We start from the raw sequence: 20,066 nt of genomic DNA, 5'->3' as shown, positions 1-20,066 counted from the left end.
ATCGTCGAGAAAAGATACCATTACCTTTATTGACCATTCAAAATGTGCGCATTTGGCGCCGCCACCTGATGAATGATATGCCGAGAATAATCGGTCACACTATTTCTACAGATATATTACAAAACAGTCATAAGCAAAAACGAAATTGCGCGATCGTAATCATTCGCAAATTGCTATCGTTACACCATTCGTGAATTTATCGTGAAATAATTTTACGGTGCTGAACGTGAACTTGATTCACCGATTACATCACCATTCTCGATGTAATGATTGTTGTAATTGTGCAATAAAATGGGATAGAATAGAAAATAAGAGACCCAAGATGTAGATCAATTACAAATATAGCATCATGTACAATTCATAATTTTTTTACACTAATGCTTTATAATTACATTGCGTTGTGTTTGTGTATTGTGATATGCTTATTTTTAAACTTAATTGCTTATTATATAAACTTATTGTTTATTACATAAACATGCACATTACATAGACATGCACATGTATGTCTTTAAATTAATACTACGTAGAGAGATGTATTTAAATTAATACTACATAGAGAAAATATTACATGCTCCAAATCGCCGATGTATTTACGCAATTCTTGCTTGCGCACATAATTACTTGGAATTAATTCTTCTGAGATATGTTTTTTCTTTTTATAGTTTGTCTTCTGTCGCATATTCTACAGCGAATAAATAATTTATTTATATCACGCGATTGCAACCATTTTCTCCCATTTTCGAGAGGATATACTCTCTAAAAATTTTTTCTTAAATTTCAGGTGTGCGTTATAAGTCGACAGTTCGCAGAGCGAATGTAATCGCAGCCATGGTGGAAAGCGGAAGAAATAACGTGCAGAACGGATTGATCAGTAATGTTAACGGGTGAGTTCCCAACAAAATTGTACACTTTTGTCGCGTTCTCTGCGGTAGCTTCATGAACGTATATTGTGCGCGTAGTTTGGAAGTTTCAAGAAATAAAATTGAGCGATCCCTCGAGCTTCATATCAACAACGCGTTATCGGAACACGAATATCGACGTGTGGGATAACGGGACGGATTTTAAAGAACAGTGTTTATGCGCAAAAGTCTGCACTGCAAATTCGATTGTGTTATTTTAGCTTTTTTTACACATTCCTTCCTTATAAGTCACGTTATTGAATATTTAAACGTATTAAATTATAATTTATATGCCTTAAATGCGTTAAACGACGTAATTTAAAGCTGTGAAAAAAACGCGTAAAAAAGACTTCAGCCAAAATAATACCTTTATACGTTTAAAAATAACACACTTAAACTTGCAGTATGTGTGAAACTCAATTTTGCGAAAAAGCCCGCGCACGCGATGCAATGCACTCTCTTAAAATTTTATATTTAGGTTAAAGCATTGATCATTATTATCGCAGTTGGCAGTTAAATCGGTGTTATCGCAATACTCTTAGACTATGCGCGACCATGCCTTCTTTTGCATTTTCTTTTCACTGAATGACATATTTGCACTTATGACGTCAGACTTGCTCTACATAATTGCTAGTTATTTGTGTATGTAGGAATGTATCCCGACAAATGTCAAGCGATAACCGGATCTTGAGTTTCGAGTTCTTTGAAATCGGTAGATATTTCTCCTTTTTTTCTTTTCTTTATTCAGCAGTAAGTTCGATCACTGAACTAGTTAAGAAACACAAAATGAGATAATCAAGTTATAGCTTATATTATAGAAAGCTTATACTATAGAAACGTAATGAACGATCATTCGTGCAGTTATTAAAGCTTTTTCCTAATGGAAATGGCAATAGAAGATAATTTGTATTAATGTAACATCTTTAAATGTAATTTCGCTAAAGAATTAAATGTCAAGTCAAGAGTGTCGACTAGAAAATAATTTTGAAATATTTGCAGGGTGAAAATCATAAAAATCTGACATTTTGTATCTGACTATTTTGTACTCTTCGAGTTCCCGAGCTAGTCTTGAAATCATAAGCCAATATGCCGCTAATGGCTTATCCAATCAAGTTTAAAATGATGTTCAGATGCAAATTATCCGCGAGATCTATACTTTTCGCCATATATTAAATATGCAGCTATAATGAAACATATTCTCTATCGTATATCCTTTTTTTCATGAGAGTTAAGTTAAGAAAATTAAGTTGATATGTCGGAGTAGTATTTTTATATTCGCGACGTTATAGGTTTAAGAATAGTTACACTGTACAGTTATGACACACTAATCCATTAATTCTGCTGTGCGTTTTAGTTGTAATGTATCACTTTAAAACCTAGATTCTGTCCGATTCTTCCGAGTTGCTTTGATTCATGCTCCGACAATTTCAACGTTTACATCTGTGGGAGCGTATTTTCGTGAGCGAACCAATAATCTTGATCAATGATGATTCTTTTTTCCGCGATAAGATATATATACGACCAATAATCATCGATTGTCCGGCTGATTATCGCCAACTACGTAGGACAGTAAACATTTTGGAATTTGTACTTTACGGCTGTCACATTCTCGCTTACTCGTCGTCGTTGATATGTTTCTAGAAATTATATCGAGTTTCATGATACGTGTCACATTGGATAATATCTATATAATCAGCGATCAAACCGGTTTTTTTTTGCCGCAATTGTCATTTCATCCCACTACACATATTCTCTGGAAAATCGCTTGACCTTTGTGACTAGTAAGGCTGCGTCAAGAAGTAAGGCCGTTTCGTATCGACAAACAGTTGAATAGATAGGTCTGTCAAGAAACATCGTCTTAAGTCCTTCCGCTAGTCCTTCCTCTCAAATTCGTCTTCTACGACGGACGCGTACTTGGCTTCTCGAGATTCTGGATTACGAAATTGGTCGCGGTCGAAGAAACATCTGTAAAAATCAATTGACGCGATAGAGAGACATGTGTAGTACATTTTTATCCAAAAACTTACAACACATATATCGACAATTAAACATGCAAAGACACTACTAATGTTACATTACTAATATTGTATAACGGAGGACTTTGTACCTAACTTGATACTTCGTTCCGCATTATCTGATACGTTGCATTGCATTGGTCCTCGAAGTATAATCTTCGAGCAAATGTCAAGTGATGTTGCAGGTTTTATTCCATTAATGAATAAGAGTGGGGATGATTTACTATTAGCAGCACAAAATCAATTGCCACAAAGAAAATCAAACATGCATTTGTTTCACGACAAAATCAAATATTAAGTATGCATGATTATAATAATATGTACATGGAGAAAATATTGCAGCAAAAATTACATTCAATTCGTACTTCTCTTTCCAATGATTTTGTAAAGCTGGACTGCTACTGAAATTGTAATATAAATCACTATGGAAATAGTAAATTTGACGATCCTCATGTAATATATGACATAAAAAAACATTTAAATAGTTACAATAATTTTGTAGTGAAGAGTTAAACGTGCACAACATTTTTCGATAGATATGTAGTAATTTCGGTCATGATCGGTTCAAGATTACGAAAATTTTGTTGTAAGTTTCACTACATTTTCTCCGTGTATATTTTCAAGCTTTAATTGCATTTTGTGTCTTAGCATTCTCAGCACAAGCACTGTTTGAAATTGCACTAATAACAACGTTCTCCCAGTAAACTTGAAGCCAAAATAGGTTGGATTTAGGTCTTTTCACGATCTTAATTGAAGGAACCCGGCAATTTATTTGTGAAATAATAGATTGTGTAATCACAAAGCTATGGCTGTCGATATGATACCATCTATTTCAAACAAATGACACTTTTTAACCGTATGTCCGTCTTGCAACCACGTGCGTTCATGTGCCAAAACCAGTTGGTTCAAAATGTTGCGTAGTCAGAAAAACTTTCCACCCGTCGTCCGTCATGACTCTCTTTTTTCCAATATTCGCTATGCGAAACCGGTTGGAACCGAGGTCAATGTTGACACGGACATGGAATTTTCTTAATGAGACACTAACGCTACGTCTCTACGCGAATCGCTATACACCAGTTTTTTTGTTTATTTATTTTATTTGTACACATATCGATTTAGTCGTTCTGGCTCATGCTCAAATCCGACACACGTATTTATTTTATCATTTTATGTCTTCATAAAATTCTTGGTAATTAGCGCGACCAGGGGTCAGTTACTTTTCGTTCTGTGACTACTTTATATTGGACGCGAGTTTGTTGTTGCTTTTGATAGATAGCACAATTTCGCAAAATCCAATTTGTGTGGTTTGCGAAAATAATCACGAGCGCGAATGCAAATTATCGTGAATCAAACGCACTTGCAGTGATTTCTTTTCTTGACGTTACATGACTGACAATTCTATTATCTTTCCGTTGGCAGCGATCTATCTCAATTATGCTCGTCCAAAATATAAAGTCCGTCGCCGTATCTTGTCTTACAGCTTGCGAGGGTCTTTTATATCTCACGTATGACGCGCATTATCAAACGTACATACGCAATTAAGGTCAACCAACGTTGGCTTTAATTATCCTGAGGTTGCTGATGCTAACGGAAATAAGGAACGTGACGATTCATGGTCGAGTAAATACGCGAGCGAAATTTCTACATGATATTTCCTTGTCGCTAGTACCACACGTGTTATCTTCCTGATTTATTCGCGTGGACTTTGCATTTCTTGTTGTGTAAGCGACATATATCGCAGCAGCTTTCCGCGTTCGATGTCAATGAATCACTCGCGAGGAAACTTTACGGATGGATAGCGAAAAAATTTTATGGTCGCAAGCTCCTGAAATTTCAGCTCGCATTTCTTTTTTTCTATTCATCCCCTCCTTCCCTTTTTTATTCATTGGGACTGCCGACATTTACATAATTTGTCAACAAAGTCTCCCGCAATACATAAATCTTTTGTGAAAAAACAAAACAAAAACTTCCCACGGAACGTTCAGATAAATCGGTAAAAAAAATAACGACATTACACGATTATTGACGCTCGTATCTTGGACAGGCTGGCCGGGTTAATAGATATTTACTTCAGCTCGTAATAATGAATTGTGTTCGACAAATCGTTCGTTTCTTCGCAAAATGCATAAATCTCTTATCGTTCTCTGAACCACGCTTCACTATATGGTTTTACAATATGCGAAACCAGCGATAATCTCTACATTGAAACGAGATAACGCTAGATTTCTTACGTCATCCGTGTTACTCCACGTCGTTTGGAATATTTTACATACAGTCGCGGGCAAAAAGATTATTTTCTCGATCAATTTTTAAACTCTCCGTCTTGTCTAATAGGAGAATTTATTTTCTGATGGGAGGAATACTGTCACTAGATAAGACAAATGAGTTCGTAAAATTTATTCCAAAAATTACGGATAATCTTTTCACCTCCGATTGTATGTCAAGGTTTGACATATGTAATTGAATGATAAATAACTGCATGCTTAATCATGTAACGGAGATGTGTGCGTGTCCATCGTATTGTTTAATATTTATTTGTGATCTTAGCGTTATTTACAAATGGTTGAATGATATACAGAATTTTACGTATTCACTGAAGAAACATGTTTGATATTTGTGCAGCTATAATCACTCGAGAAAGCCAATTATAGTCATGAAAGCCACTAACACTATGCTGATAACCTTACGCGTGAATTGTTATTAGTATTTTTTTGTTTGAACAAGAGGATATGGGCGCCAGAGATTAATTTCAATGAGATTCACAATATCTTTTCTCAGCTTTCAGCGCACGGATGAGAAAATAAGTACCATTACTTGAAATAAATTTTCTTTTAAATAACGAGAATTTGGAAGATTTCTCTCCATTAATAGAGCTCTGATTGATGGTCCAGTTGTCTGGAAAATACAAAAAAGATTATACATCGTTTGCGCGCATTAACTATTATTTCAATGCTCTTCGTAAATACCTATTTTCCATTTCTTCAGCAATCTCTTGTTTTTTCATGTGTATTATTGTCGCGTGATTTCTAGCAAGAAAAGATTGCGCTTGGCAAAATAGTCACGTTCACAGTAGCGTGCTTAGAATCTTCGTTATCGCGATTTATCGAATTCGCCGGGGATTAAACATTGAAAAGATGCTGTTGTGAAAATCTATCATTTTTACCTCCTTCTTTTTGGTCGCGAAAAAGAGAAACAGAGACATTTGCTTCTTTCGCGAATCGAAATAAAGAAGTTTTAATATATCTTTTACGATAACACTGTGGGCAACAAGGACAGAAGTAGAGTAACCTTATTATCATTTTTATTACGTAATAATCGCTACTGGTTACGTAAACGCAGGAGCAGTAGAATCACGATTATGCAAGCAATACGCTGTTCTGTTGATAGTTTAACAGCGATTTCAATTTCCGGTTTTCAAGTATATTTCGAGTGTATCCGGATAAAACAAGGTAATCATTTTCATGTTAAACGATGTGTTACATGTGAATAAATGGCGGATATGATGCATTTCGTCAAGATGCTTTATTTGCTTGCGTGCGTCGAAGGATAGGGCGGCTAAGAATATTAAAAATTTGATAGGGAGAAAGGGGGAGTAACGCCTGCTTCGCACGTGTTACACTCGAAACTCAATCGTGCCATTCCGGCAACATGATATCTGAGATTTTCGCGGTTTACATAAATATTAAATTTGGTTTCCGGATTTGAGCCACGTGAATTATTCTTTGTCTGATTCCGACGTTTTGCGAACATTTTACTTCACTTCATCAAAAAGGAATGACCCAAACCTAATATTCCGGCGATATCTTTTGGTAAGACGTATTTTCTGGAAGTAAATACAGTCTGAATAGTAAATATAATCGTTGGAATAATATTAGAATTATCGAAAAAATGTAGCCAAGCATCCATAGTCATTTCGTCCTTTTTCCACTGATTTTGGATATTCTAATAAATGATATGCCGATCTGAAGCTTAGGATGAGTAGATTAAAAATATGAAGTATTGATATTATTTTTGTAATCGTTGAGGAGATAAACGGCCCAAGAAGTTGCAAACTTAATAGTATGGCTGTTTGTTGAGATTACAACCTTTTATGGACCGTTTATTTCCCAAACGACTGCGAGAATAATATCGAGATTTTATATTCTTAATCTACTGGATCTGTACTTTAAATCGATGTATGTATTAATTCAATGCTCTTCGTGAACCTATTTTTCACTTTTTCAGCGATCTCTCTATATATTATTTGTTGGAATATTCCAAATTTTACAAAATCCCATTAAAAATGGGCCGAAACTTGGCCGCACTCCTATAGGCACGCGATTCCAATAAATTCTGCTGTCAATTAACATAAATACTGTGTCGGCTGTGCAAAAAAAGAAGTCGCTCGAATTCTTTTTTTTTTTGTTGGCCACTTGGAGTTGTAATTATATTTTTTTTTCGCATTTTCTTGGCTTATGCAAAAAGTTCAAACACCAACGTCTTTTTATCTCTTTGCAAATGCGACGTTAAAGACGTTTCAGCGAACTGTTCTTTTTATACTTTCTACTTTTACGATTCGCCTCGAGTAGGATGCAGTTTAGTATTTTTCTGACATCTGACTATTGGTTTCGCAATTCTTTTTCCTGAAGATCTTTCCATTTTATATTCTACGCGAGCAAAGGTACGATACGTGACGGGACACGGTCAAGGATACATTGTAGCTTCGTTCTTATAATACAGACGATAAATAGCGCATTGTGTTTGACTAATGCGCGAAAGATATAAGTTGCATTTAGTAAACATAGTCACGTTTGCCACGTGAAACTATATTGTGCCTTCGAGCCATGTCGATTTATAAAGGCTTCATCATTAACCTCTATAATCACATATTGACATAGATTATATAAATTTCGATTGCGCGACGTCAAGCGAGAATATTTTTAATTATTTTCAAATTGTGCGAAAAATTATGATTAATATGAATTCATTTTTTAAATTTTCAATTAACAACGTAAAGAATAATATAAATCCCATGCAAAATATTTATTCGCGTATTATAATTATTGACAATATTTTTGAAATAAGAAAACGTACATTTTCTTACAATCTTAGCTTCTCATGAAAGCAATTGCTTTTAATTCTATTTAGAAATAAAAAAATTTTATTTAAATAAATGAATTTAAATTTTTACTACTAATATATTTTGATCCGTCGTAACTTTCTGACCATTAAACATGCCGGCAGTAGTTACAATTGTTAATCCATCGTCGTCTTTGGATTTCCATTAAACCATTATACACTTACGTCAACGTACTAAAAACAATCCTTTCACGGCGTTGTGATGGCCGACGTCATATCAGTTTTGCATTACGAATGAGCATATGTGACGTACGAACCAACACACCATATACCAACACACCATAACCAACATAGCATATGAGGACGTCGCTCTCTCTCTCTCTCTCTTGCGAAAATAATACGATCGCGATTTCACATTTTTTTGTCATTAATCACGTTTCGTGCAAGCATGAAACGACTCGTATACTTACTCATAAATTTGTCCGATGTAAAGTAAATGCGTCGATGATGCTTCATCGAAGCCGCAAAGCCGCAAAGAATCGTCAGTTCCGATGAGTTGCACTTTTAACGTGTTATGTAATACGCGATTCAATTCGTTAACAAGGTCGTTTGCGATATGATTCCTAGGTTTAAGTGAACTTTGCTCAAGTCACCTCAAAAAAATCATCTGAACTTCTTATATTGTCATTGAAGCGTATATATCTAAGCCACACGTATCATTATCTGTCTATAAGCATGATTCTAATTAATCTTCCTAGACGATACATGAAATCACAAGGTAAACTGATGCAAATGTATTTGGCACTGTCGTTCCAGCGGCATCATACCATCACGCAGTAAACAGATATAAAGTCAAATAACTATATTCCATTTATATCATGACAACATAAATAAAAGTTACAGAGGATAAATGAGAGTCTCGTTCACTATATATTCTTCGGATTTTCGAGCAGGACGATTAATTTCTCAGAGACTTGTAAAATGTATATGGTACAGCCTAAAAAATAAATCTCATTCTTAGTAGAATCTTCTTATGTATGGTCTTAAGAGGATTTTTCTAAAATCATAAGGAAAACATACTAAGGATAATATACTGTACAGTATCTTTCAAGCTAGAGAAAATACTTTTATCTACTACATGGTATTTTTATTCTCTGTATCTATTGTATGGTACTTCTATTTCCTCAATTGATACTAACTGTTTTTTATTATCCTCATATGCAACCAAAACACTAATTATAATTTTCTTATAATATTATTTAGGACAACCACAAAAATAAACTATTTATAGTTATAATATTTTATATAATAAAAGAGAAGTTAGAGATACATGCATAAAATATTTATGTAAAATATGTTTACCTTGGTTACAAATATTTCGACAAAGTTTATCGAAAAAATAAAACTCTTTTGATTGTAGAAACATTAAACACACTTTTTAAATTATGATTTTATAAACGTTTCTGTCTAAACGTTTCTTATTATGCTTTCCCATTATGAAACATTACATACGTATAAAATACATATATGAATATGTATCATCTGGGATTAAGTATACCTGTATGGTATACTTTTATCTACTGTATGGTATATTTCAAGTTAGAGAAAATACTTTTATCTACAGAGTACAAATCTTGTTTATCGCGTCTTACATGCTATATAAGACATTTTCTTTCAAATAAATAGGTATCGCAAAAACCCCGGAAAAACTTCTTGATAGCGTCGTGTACCATGAACATAGTCACATCTCGGACCTATCATTCTCGGAACTCGTCTTTATGTACTTGGCGTCGCGACGCTGTCGTATCGCTTGATTCCTCTTAAATAAATGAGTATTCTTCTTGTTTCAAAAAAACAGAAAATTTAGAACAATATTTAGTAAATATCCGATTAATAGTTTATTTTAATAAGTGGAACACTTTTTCGGTAAAAGTTCTCGTTTACAATACGGGATTACAGGAAATTGCATCTTGCAAATAGAATTCCTCTTTTTGGATGTTAGAATATTTTCTTTTTAGTTTTAGAAGAGAATTTTTTTTAGACTAATATACAGGATGTCTGACAATTCATGGCACACCCGTTACAGCTCAACAAGTTAAACATAAAATTCTTTTGCTATTTCGCAAACATGTTTCACATGTATACGATAATATCCTAATCTTTTTTAATTAATAACTAAAATTAATAACTAAAATTAATAACTAAAATTATAATAACAACCAAACTTTAATTAATAACTAAAAATCTACGTAGTTATTTGCAAAATGTTAGATGACTTTTATTATTCCGTTTGATCTAATACATAAGTACATAACGGTAAACGTCATCACAGTTCATCTACCGTGTCGCGCGTGATCCTTCATTAATTTTCTTTAATTAATAACTTTAAATTTTACGTGGTTAGTTGTGAAATGAGTTCTACTCACACATAAACAACAAGTGTGTCATGAATTATCAGACACTCTATATAAGAGAACTCTACGAAGAGATTATACATTTTTTAAGTGTACAACCACGCATACTAAAGAACAAGGAAAATAATTGTTCCCTCTCTGTGCCTGTACTATTACAATGACCTTGATCTATCAGATCCTTTATATCTCTACGATAGAAATCCACCGTCTCTCTTTATTGCGCGAGGTAAAAGAAAGGGAAACATGTGCGTAAAGAGGAGGGAGACGAAAAAGGGACGCGACGGTCAATGACGACGGCCGCGGTACAGTCGCGGCCTTTAACTCAGTTGGTCTCGAGCTGTCGAACGGAGTGCATTACGAAAAGAGGTGTCGTTAGACAGCCGTTGCACGCTTCCCCACCTATCCGCCAATCCTGTCGTAGACTTTCTTATCAGGGCATAAATACACTGCGACGCCTAAAAACTGCCAAGCGACGACTGCGCTCGGGAGTGTGCCGCGACACGCGCAGCCGTGCGGATTTACGTTGCAAATCGTCATTGTCATACTCGTGCACATAATTTTCTCTTTCCCGTGCAGTTCTCGCGTTCCGTACGAAGAGTTCGAAATGCGCTTCGTTGCACCACGAAGTTAAGTTAGGTGCTCGGATAAGTTATCCTTGTCTTTCCTCGGAAAGGAAGTGCCAATTAACGTGCAAAAAGAAATAACGGTGTGCGTGTCACGGACTATGTAGAAACCCGATGCCCTTTCCTCTGGTTTCTACTTCTATTTCCGTTTAGTGAAGAGAGGTACTTGAAAGAAAAAATACTTTTAACACACCTCGTGTATGTGAGAACATCGAGCAGTTATATGCCGTGCAAAGAGAGAGTGTGAAACAAATTTATGTCGTGAATGAATAATTAATAGCAGAGAGAACATTGACATAGAGACAAAAATGTTCAAGTAGAAGTCATATAGAGGTATTTTGTTCGAGCGTGAGTAAATTCTAGTCGAATAGAAAGTTAACGTATAATTTACATGAGATAATAATGAGCAACCTAACAAAAGTACTCATATTGTTTTGCTAAATATTAATTGTGGATTTGCAAGTCGACTTGCGTTCACAATGCACGCAGATTTTTCCTCTTTTATATTTTGCGTTACGAAAATTTTTCAACGTATAATCTTTCCGCATGCACACTCGATGTTCTGTTACATATACTGATATGTATGTGCAATCATGTGCGACGATAACAACTGCTGCCTGTTCTGTGTGATTTTCTGATAATGGTCGTGTCTCGATCGAACGAATGCAGACATCTTTTAATTGTTTCAACGTGTTTTGCAACTTGTGCGATTTTATCGCGGTGAAAATAATCATTGTTCATGCTGCAGTCACTTTTATGACCGATAAATGACGAGATAACATTTATACGTGTTGTATACATGAAATCTACGAATTTCACTTCATAAATTTATGATAATATACATGTCTATTTATATTTTTACTCGTTACGCTTGATCTGAAAATAAATCAGCAAATTGCTTCTAGCTCGAAGACTCAAACGATTGGTCGAGACAATCGATTCGTTAGATCGACAGTTAAAAGAAATCTGCTACGTTAGAACAAACTTGCTTCGAATATAATCTCCTCGGAAATTCATTTTTTTTCTTCAGACAAAATTAAAGTATATCTCAAAAGAAACGCCGGCTGGAACGAGCCGAGGTAAAAAGCTAGATGCATTGCATTAAGCGAGCTTAAATTGCAGGGGTTGAAAGGTATCGTTGGACAGGAATTCCCACGTGTTAGTCCCGTGTGTTAACCGATCACGTCGATCCCTGAAACGAAACGAAACGGGATCTGAGATTGTCGGCTAGAATTCGAATAAAAGCGCGATCCCAGTGAAATCAAGAAAATGAAGCTCGAGGGAAATTGCTCGACGGACAACGACGATAGCACCAATGGGATCTTATTGCAACCCAGGAAGAGCTCGGTGCGATTGCAGATCGTCCCGGCGCAGCCCAAGACGATCACGCGTCTGCCGAAAAGGCCACCGGTCGACATGGCGTTCAGCGACCTTACATACAAAGTGCGAGAAGGCCGCAAAAACAGTAAGTACACATTTTACTTCAAATTTTACCGATATTGAATCTAGTCGTGCTCAATTGCCTGATGCACATCATGCTCATCCTTCATGTACGACTGAAACCAGTATTTTCGTCCTCGATTCTTCTCCCCATCATAGGTACCCATCTAGATGATAGACACGTGTTTGTTGCAAGTATAGACACGCGTTTATATTGCACACGAAGAAAACAACTCCGTTAGTGTAACGGACTTCTCTGTTACTTGGGGACTAGATGGAAAACTCAATTGTAGGAACAAAAAGATTCCTGCAGAAGGTTTCTGCTCATCAGTTAATTACTCTCAATTGTCTTAACTGAGTTTTAATGCAGCTGAATGTTCAGATGAATGCTTTCGGTCACAGAGATGTAACTTCTCGCCAGCGAGCTTTTCGTCTGGGTTTCCATTCAGTTATAATTAATATTTCTTTCTCGTGTACAATTTAATATGCAAAGTGGCATAACGTGACGTGGTTACATCATTTTTCGAGATCGTCTGAATGTTAGAACGTGAAGCTTACTACATGAAAGTTACATCACTTTTATAATAAGCGGCGCGTGTTTGCCATATTTTATTTATTCTTATAACACTACATGCTGTCGTGCATTTTTCATAGAACGTCGACATTCGAAGAACCGAGATGATTATTCGTTTCGCTGATATCGCTTTTAACACAACTAATTAATTAAACATACGACCGTGGGTACATTGTATTTTAATCTTAAATATGTTCTATACGCGCGCGCATGGAAAACGTCTGGAGAAATTTTTCTCAGCGTTTAATAGATATTACTCGATCGTGCGGGAATTTCAATGAAAATTTCGCAATTCTACGCGGTATACTAATATAAATTAGGTTTTCCGTGATCAAGTAAGTTTTAACGTAAGTTGGAATTATGAAATTTAAATAAAGCATACGGCTGATATTTACACGCGTAAAAAGATCTAATATCTAGAGTTTGATATTCATGTGAATTAAATATTGTTAAGTATTTACTAAATTAAATATTGTTAAGTATTTACCAAGTATAATGATTGATAATTGTAATAATTGACATAATGATAAAAAAGTGCTTAGATAAACTGCAAACAGATTGCGTTATAGATGTTATTATAGGAAATATAACATGTTATTATAGGAAATATAACAATGAAGGAAGGAATTTTACCTTTGCCTTTGAACTGCATTTTATCTCAGGTGACATTACGTTATTCAGCATGACGAAATCGTGCTTTAATCGTGTATGATAAATATATAACTAAACACGGCTTCACGTAATCTTGATTCTATGCTAATGAGGAAATTGTCTAGTTGTTTCGTGTTCTCTTCCGGATGGAGTAAGCCTTCGCGAGACTATAACCAAAGTTTTTTGTTTTTCGTATGTGTCAGTCATATTCAATTTAATCTTCATCCCGACATTTTGTATTGAACTGTTTACCACCTGTTTGTTTAAAGAAAAAGTTCACCAGAGAAGAAAGGGAAAGATATCGTGATATCGCAGATCTCTCGCGTTCTCTCCCTTTCTTTCTCTCCTCTTCTTGGTCCTCTCCCCTTCATAATCACCACACCCATGAACGAATGTTGATAAACGACATTTATTATCGGTAATAATCGTTCGCCAGGCATGGAGAACACAATCGTATCACACTGATGCACGTGACAGCGACATGTTATGGAATGATTAAGCATAATAACTCACTAGTGGTAAATAGCTACGATTAAAAGTGCAAGTATACGTAGCGCACGTCGCGGTATTCAACGAGCGATGCCAATTGCATGCGGTGATAATCTTCCTATCAATTGTGCTTACAATTCTACGTGTTCATTTATGATCTGCGCGTTATAAAAAAAGTGCGTTAAAAAAAGCGCGTTATAAATATTCTTACGATTAACTCGGCGATTGATATCGGCGACCATTAATTCATTCTTCCTCACGATTCCGAATCGCATTTGCAGATGCGACATAACGATCTAATTGGTTTTATAAGAAAATTAATCTTATAAGCTACGGTGTTATTTTTACCAATGCTAATTAGTCCAATGCATGAAGTCCTCGACCAACTCCATCTTGTTTTTATTAAATAAGAAAGGAATATGATAAGAAATATTAGGTAATATTTAAATAAAATGCAATCTCTAATATTTTAATAAAACTTATTTGCAATCTTTAATATTTTAATAAAAATTTTTCTCGAAATACATTGTACAAAAACTATTTTTAGGCGTCCTTCCGAAACCTTTTCGTAACCTAAGAGTTAAGCGTCGTCTACAATAAGAATTTAAGCCGTAAGACTTAAACTTTAAGCTCTAAGCCGTAAGAAATTGCCCAAGTCACTCACAAGTCAATCACAGTCGATTATTTTTCTTATAATTGACCTTCTTATAAAATTGCGACCACTAATCGCACTCGCTGGACAGCCGTGCTGAGTCAACCGTTCTTACAGTTCCAGAATTCTTTGGCGAAAACGTGAAGGAATGCGCATATTGTTCGTATCGCTCGTGAAACAAATCGCAGAAACAAGTATTATTGGCGTGTGATTGTTTTCGTCATAATAAAATTTTAATAACTCCGAGAAACGGTAAACGCGACCCGATCGAGTCACATCAATCAAGTCTTGTGATTGATCAACTTCTTACGGCTTAGAACTTAAAGCTTAAATTTTATGGCTTAAGTTCTCATTGTAGACGACGCTTGAAGTACATATCTCTTCTCTTTTTCTTCTTCTAAAGCGCAGGAGAACTAAAAAAGGCACTGTTGATTCAACCGGCGATTTCCACGAACAAATGTGTGACTGACCGGTTGAGAGTATTGGCAGATACTGCTGATGGTCCTTTCGAGTTATTTTCCGCCTTCGTGTATTTGAGAACCAGCTTTTAGCGGGCGAACACATCGCCCGGCATACGCGATAAATCGGAATAGTGCAAACTGGTTTCTGATGTGACATTGACCACAGAGTGAAAGTGCAGTGCTCGCGTGGTAGTTGCGTGAGAGAAATACGTATTTCCGCGCGGCGGGATGCTGCAGTACGACGCGTTGCGATCTCTCCCTCTCTTTCTCTCTCTCTCTCTCTCTCTCTCTCTGTTGTATATCACGAAAGCACTTCTGGCCGCGCTCTTATCGGAACACAATAATGAACGGGACATTCGAGATAACGCAATCCTGTACTGCTGAGATACGTGTGACGCGGAACAGACGTTCTTGACGAATTTATCCCGCGCAAAATCAAAGCGACAATATTTAAGCGGAGACAAGAGCTTAATAGAGTCGTTATTTCCGCCATTTCCTGCAATCATAGAGGATTGCCAATTGCAGTCTTCCTCGTCAATCGCTCTTTGATCATTGGTCGATAATTTTCTTTATGTGTTCGTGAAATTGCTTATATTCACAATTTCCTCGAATCGCCTGCCACATCCTGTTATAGACAGGAATATTATTCTGCGGTTTTCATCATCGGGGTACATTGTCCAAATGTCATCCCGAGACGAAATTTTGATCTTACTTTCAGCCTTACTATTTTATTTAACACTTATTTTGATATTCTGAAACTTATAACCTATTTTGACGCTAAAGAAAGTGAAAAGGGAAATTTCGAACATCATCAAAGTAGAAGCAAAATTGTATTATTAGAATTAAACTTATTTTGCTCCTACTGCGTTGTAGAATTCAAGATTCATAAGACCAATGATTCATAGAACATAAGACCAAAATTCCGATTCGAGATGTAATGATTTTTTAACGTGGCACTCTTGATTGAATCGTTGAAGAAATCATGCACCGCGGAAATCCGATTTCCCGAAGTATTGATTCCTTCCGGTGAGCCGGATTTTCGCTCGACCGCGGCCTAAAGCCGCTTCACAACGGCCTGGTTATTTTAGCAACGTGATTGAGCGCGGAGGGGAATCCTAATCATAATAAATTTGCTTGACTAAAAATAACAACTTAACTCTAAACTTAGAACTCGGATCTAAGCGTGTCCAAGTGCGAGAAGACGACTGGAATATAAATATTTACAGTTCGCGAATGAGACAGACTTGCCCACAATTCCGCGCAAGCGTTTAAGGAACTTTCTAACGCGAACGTTGCCATGAATAATTCAGCCGCGGTCTAATAATGCCACCTGTTGTGCCCGGTATCAATGTACTACTGTGCACCGAATCGATAATTTAATAATAACACTAGGAAGTCGTAGTAAAGCCACGCGACGTACTCGTCAGGATCGATTTTCTGTAATTTTCTCGGAATCGCGGTCAGGCTATTTGCACCACTTCGATGCACACCTGCACCTGGAATCGCACGCTCCACAGCCACGTCTGTGCAGCCGTTTACGATTATCTATAGGCCACTCACGCACATGACGCATCCGACGCCTCGTTCCATTTTTGTAGTTATAAAAATACTCCCGCTGCAGAAACACACATTGTCTTTTTCACAGGACTTATTTTAAATACTAACTGATTGATGTGACTCGATCGGGTCGCGTTCACCACCGTTTCTCGGAGTTATTAAAATTTTATTATGATAAAAACAATTATGGTAAACACGCCAATAATACTCGTACCTGTTTCTGCGATTTGTTTCGCGAGCGATACGAACGATATGCGAGCGATACGCGCATTCCTTTGTGTTTTTGCCAAAGAATTCTGGAACTGTAATAATGGCTGATTCAGCACGGCTGTCCATTAGTGCGATTAGTGGTCGCAATTTTATAAGAAGGTCACAATTGCGATATAATATCGTAAAGGAATTCTGCAAGGTACGTTGATTATACGAACGTGTACACTTGAGTCCACGGTGAAATGCGTAGATCTGGGTTACAGCGGCGCTGTTTGGACCAAGGTATACTTTAGATACATATAATATTTGAATACTTTAAAACAAATCGTTGTTTTTAAATTAATTTTCATTTATAAAAAAAATTAATAATAAGAATGTGGTGATTCTTCCGGAAAACATTAGCGGACTGCACTTTTCTGTGCAAAATCCGCGCCACTCGACTTTAATCACCGCTTTAAAGTGTAGCAATATTGAGCAGTAAACATCGTGGGGGCGCCTTTGTTCCTTCTTATCGTGACTCATAAGCTCGCAGTGAATCATTCTTCATTTGCAACAGCTGTACGATAAAACACGTAGTCCCAGCGTTGCCTGTGAATTGTCGTTCTACTTACTTCGGGCCGCCATCGATTCGTGCAGCTTCGCGTCGGCCAATGGAATGGATAATAGATGAAGTACATATAGGCAATCATACGCGTATATCAAGCGTGAGACTCTCATATCCGTTGAGCGTATCTCATAGTAAAATCAAAATAAAAGAAGGATCTATGAAAGCTAATACACAGATGGAGTGTAATAAGACTAACTAAAACTAATAGAGTTAGTATTTGTCCTCTAGATATAATGAGGAAGTATTTATTATGTCCAAATTAGAATACACGTTTTAGTTCTTCAAATGACCAATTTTTGATTATCATTGAGGAGGTTCCATTGAAGGACTGAAATATATGCGTATGATTATTCTAATTTGAACATAATAAATACTTTCTCAGTTTAGAGAATAAATACTAACTCTATTAGTTTTAGTTAGTCACTACTCCGTCTGTGTACGGCTCCGGCTCTTTTTCCTTTATTTTGATTTCGTATCTCATAGCGAGGTAACACGCGAAAGCTTCGCGAGGTAGATCGTGACGATCCTTTGCATCTTCCAAATACTTTGGATGTTATCTGAAATAAAAATATTTTCGGTCACATATTGATACTGTATCATATCACATCGCATCGTATCGCATCGCGTCGTATCTGATGAAACGGAGTTAGAAATCACAGATAATTGTGTGATGATGCAAGCAAACATTGCGAACTACTCCTCAGGACATAGCGTTATTACATTCTTCCAGTAATACTATTTTGCAGATACTTGTGCAATAAACTCGTACTTCTGTCAAGAATAGACAGTAATTAGGCACCGAACGCGACACGGTTGTATTTTTATTGTTTTCTATCTCAAGTTTTCAAAATGACAGTATTACTGTTGCCGGTTCGTCGTCTACGAACTGATACTCGTATAATAATTCGATAAATAATTCACTGTGTATCGTGTAACGCGAATAACAAAGTCAATAAACAATACAAATATTCAAATAACTAACAAAGATTTTATCCTACCACAATAAACTTTAATATTACACGTATGTAATATTAAGATAACACTACTACATCCGTGTTCGCTCCTCATAAGCCTTAGAATCTTTGTTAGTTATATGAATAATATAAAGGAGCTTCATATACAATTTTACAAATATTATATCATGCGTGTTCTGTCGTTGCAATCGGCATTTGATGAGCGAAATATAACATTTAATAACGCATTACCTACTGCGAGGATCTCGTGTTTTCTTCTTATCTTTATAAAATTAAAGTACCTGTGCGTACTATAAACGACTATTGTTTTGTTCAAATTGAGATACCGATTATCGCTCGAACGTAGTCACCAATTCTTATCGTGGGACAGGTCCATCTAGATATGCACTCGTAATACACGCGGAAGGAATTGCTATGATAATTACGATTACTTTCCTTTTTAGATATCTGCTTGTCATAAATACTAGTATTAGTTACTGCTGTTCACAAAGTGGTAGCCTTAGCTGTTGATCAACTTCGTTAACTTATCGATAAAAATAATATAAAAAAATAATCATATTGTTCTTGATAAGCGAGTGATTTATCGAATATTTGTTGCATCATTTACTTGATATATTATCTTGATATGTCATTTGCTTGGTGCATCAGATACTTGATAGACAAATTTTTCAGAAGGACACGCCGATGAATTGTTGATTAATCGATACTGGGTAAATAGGTGAACGTGAGCTTACGATACTTCAAACTCTACGTTTCAAGTCACACTTTTCGACTTTAGCTTTTGTAACGCCAGAGGAATGTAATAATCATCGACCAGTGTTTCGCAACAGTTTAAAGAGCATTATCTAGTTGGGACAACAATACGACTTATCGTTTGCGTGATCGAACAAAACATGGCGATATAAGTGCTGCTAAAGACTGTTCTTCAATATTTTTTGTTTGTCTTTGCTGTTTCTCTTTTGCTGCTCTTTGATTTCTATTTCTTTATCTCATTCTGACTGAAAGTTTGAGCCAGAAAAAGAAAAAGATAATTATATATAATTACGATCAACCTACAATTTTAATAATCTTTAAACATATTATCAAAGTGATCATTCTGAGTAACTTCCAGAATGCAGAAAGAAACTTCCATTGCACGTGCACACACACACACACACACACTCACACTTACACACAAGGTAATTTTGATCGCTATATAATAACTAAGAAAAACCACGGAACAAGAAGCAGGAAATACAGAGAATATATTATACATATACATTATGTTCAATGAAGTCTAGTTCGTCACACGATAACTATGCATTCTATTATTAGCGTTATTATTCCAGTTTTTCACTCATGCAAAAAACGCTTAGTATTTGTAAGTATAATCACATGAAGAAATAATTGCTATATTTACTTGTGATCAAGAGGAAGTGATTTTTTTGTTAAATTTTACTATA

General features: G+C 35.9%; 2 protein-coding genes across 7 annotated transcripts in view; one reads left to right on the top strand and one right to left on the bottom strand.

Annotated features, from left to right (window-relative positions):
- Positions 1-20,066, top strand: part of LOC116841783 (ATP-binding cassette sub-family G member 1) — a 37,801-nt gene that overhangs the window by 1,379 nt on the left and 16,356 nt on the right. Inside the window, exons 2-3 of one of the 5 annotated variants that reach the window (XM_032810137.1) lie at positions 782-884; positions 12,347-12,474. In XM_032810137.1, the coding sequence (XP_032666028.1) occupies positions 829-884; positions 12,347-12,474 (184 nt within the window). In that variant the 5' untranslated portion in view covers positions 782-828. Of the gene's footprint in view, positions 1-781; positions 885-9,468; positions 11,172-12,131; positions 12,475-20,066 lie in introns of those variants that run through there. The other 4 variants (XM_032810134.1, XM_032810135.1, XM_032810136.1 and 1 more) reach the window with 4 other exon arrangements.
- LOC116841785 (UBX domain-containing protein 1) overlaps positions 1,718-20,066 on the bottom strand; it is a 62,500-nt gene continuing 44,151 nt past the window's right edge. The window contains exon 8 of one of the 2 annotated variants that reach the window (XM_032810150.1): positions 1,718-2,864. The gene's annotated coding sequence lies outside the window, so the exon portion shown is untranslated. Of the gene's footprint in view, positions 2,865-12,471; positions 18,208-20,066 lie in introns of those variants that run through there. The other variant, XM_032810147.1, reaches the window with a different exon arrangement.

This window comes from Odontomachus brunneus, unplaced genomic scaffold (genome assembly GCF_010583005.1).
Source record: "Odontomachus brunneus isolate Ranch 3 - 2012 unplaced genomic scaffold, Obru_v1 Obru_scaffold_018, whole genome shotgun sequence".
Taxonomy (NCBI): Eukaryota; Metazoa; Arthropoda; class Insecta; order Hymenoptera; family Formicidae; genus Odontomachus; species Odontomachus brunneus.
The sequence above is the reverse complement of the archived record's forward strand: the minus strand, read 5'-3'. Positions and strand labels throughout refer to the sequence as shown.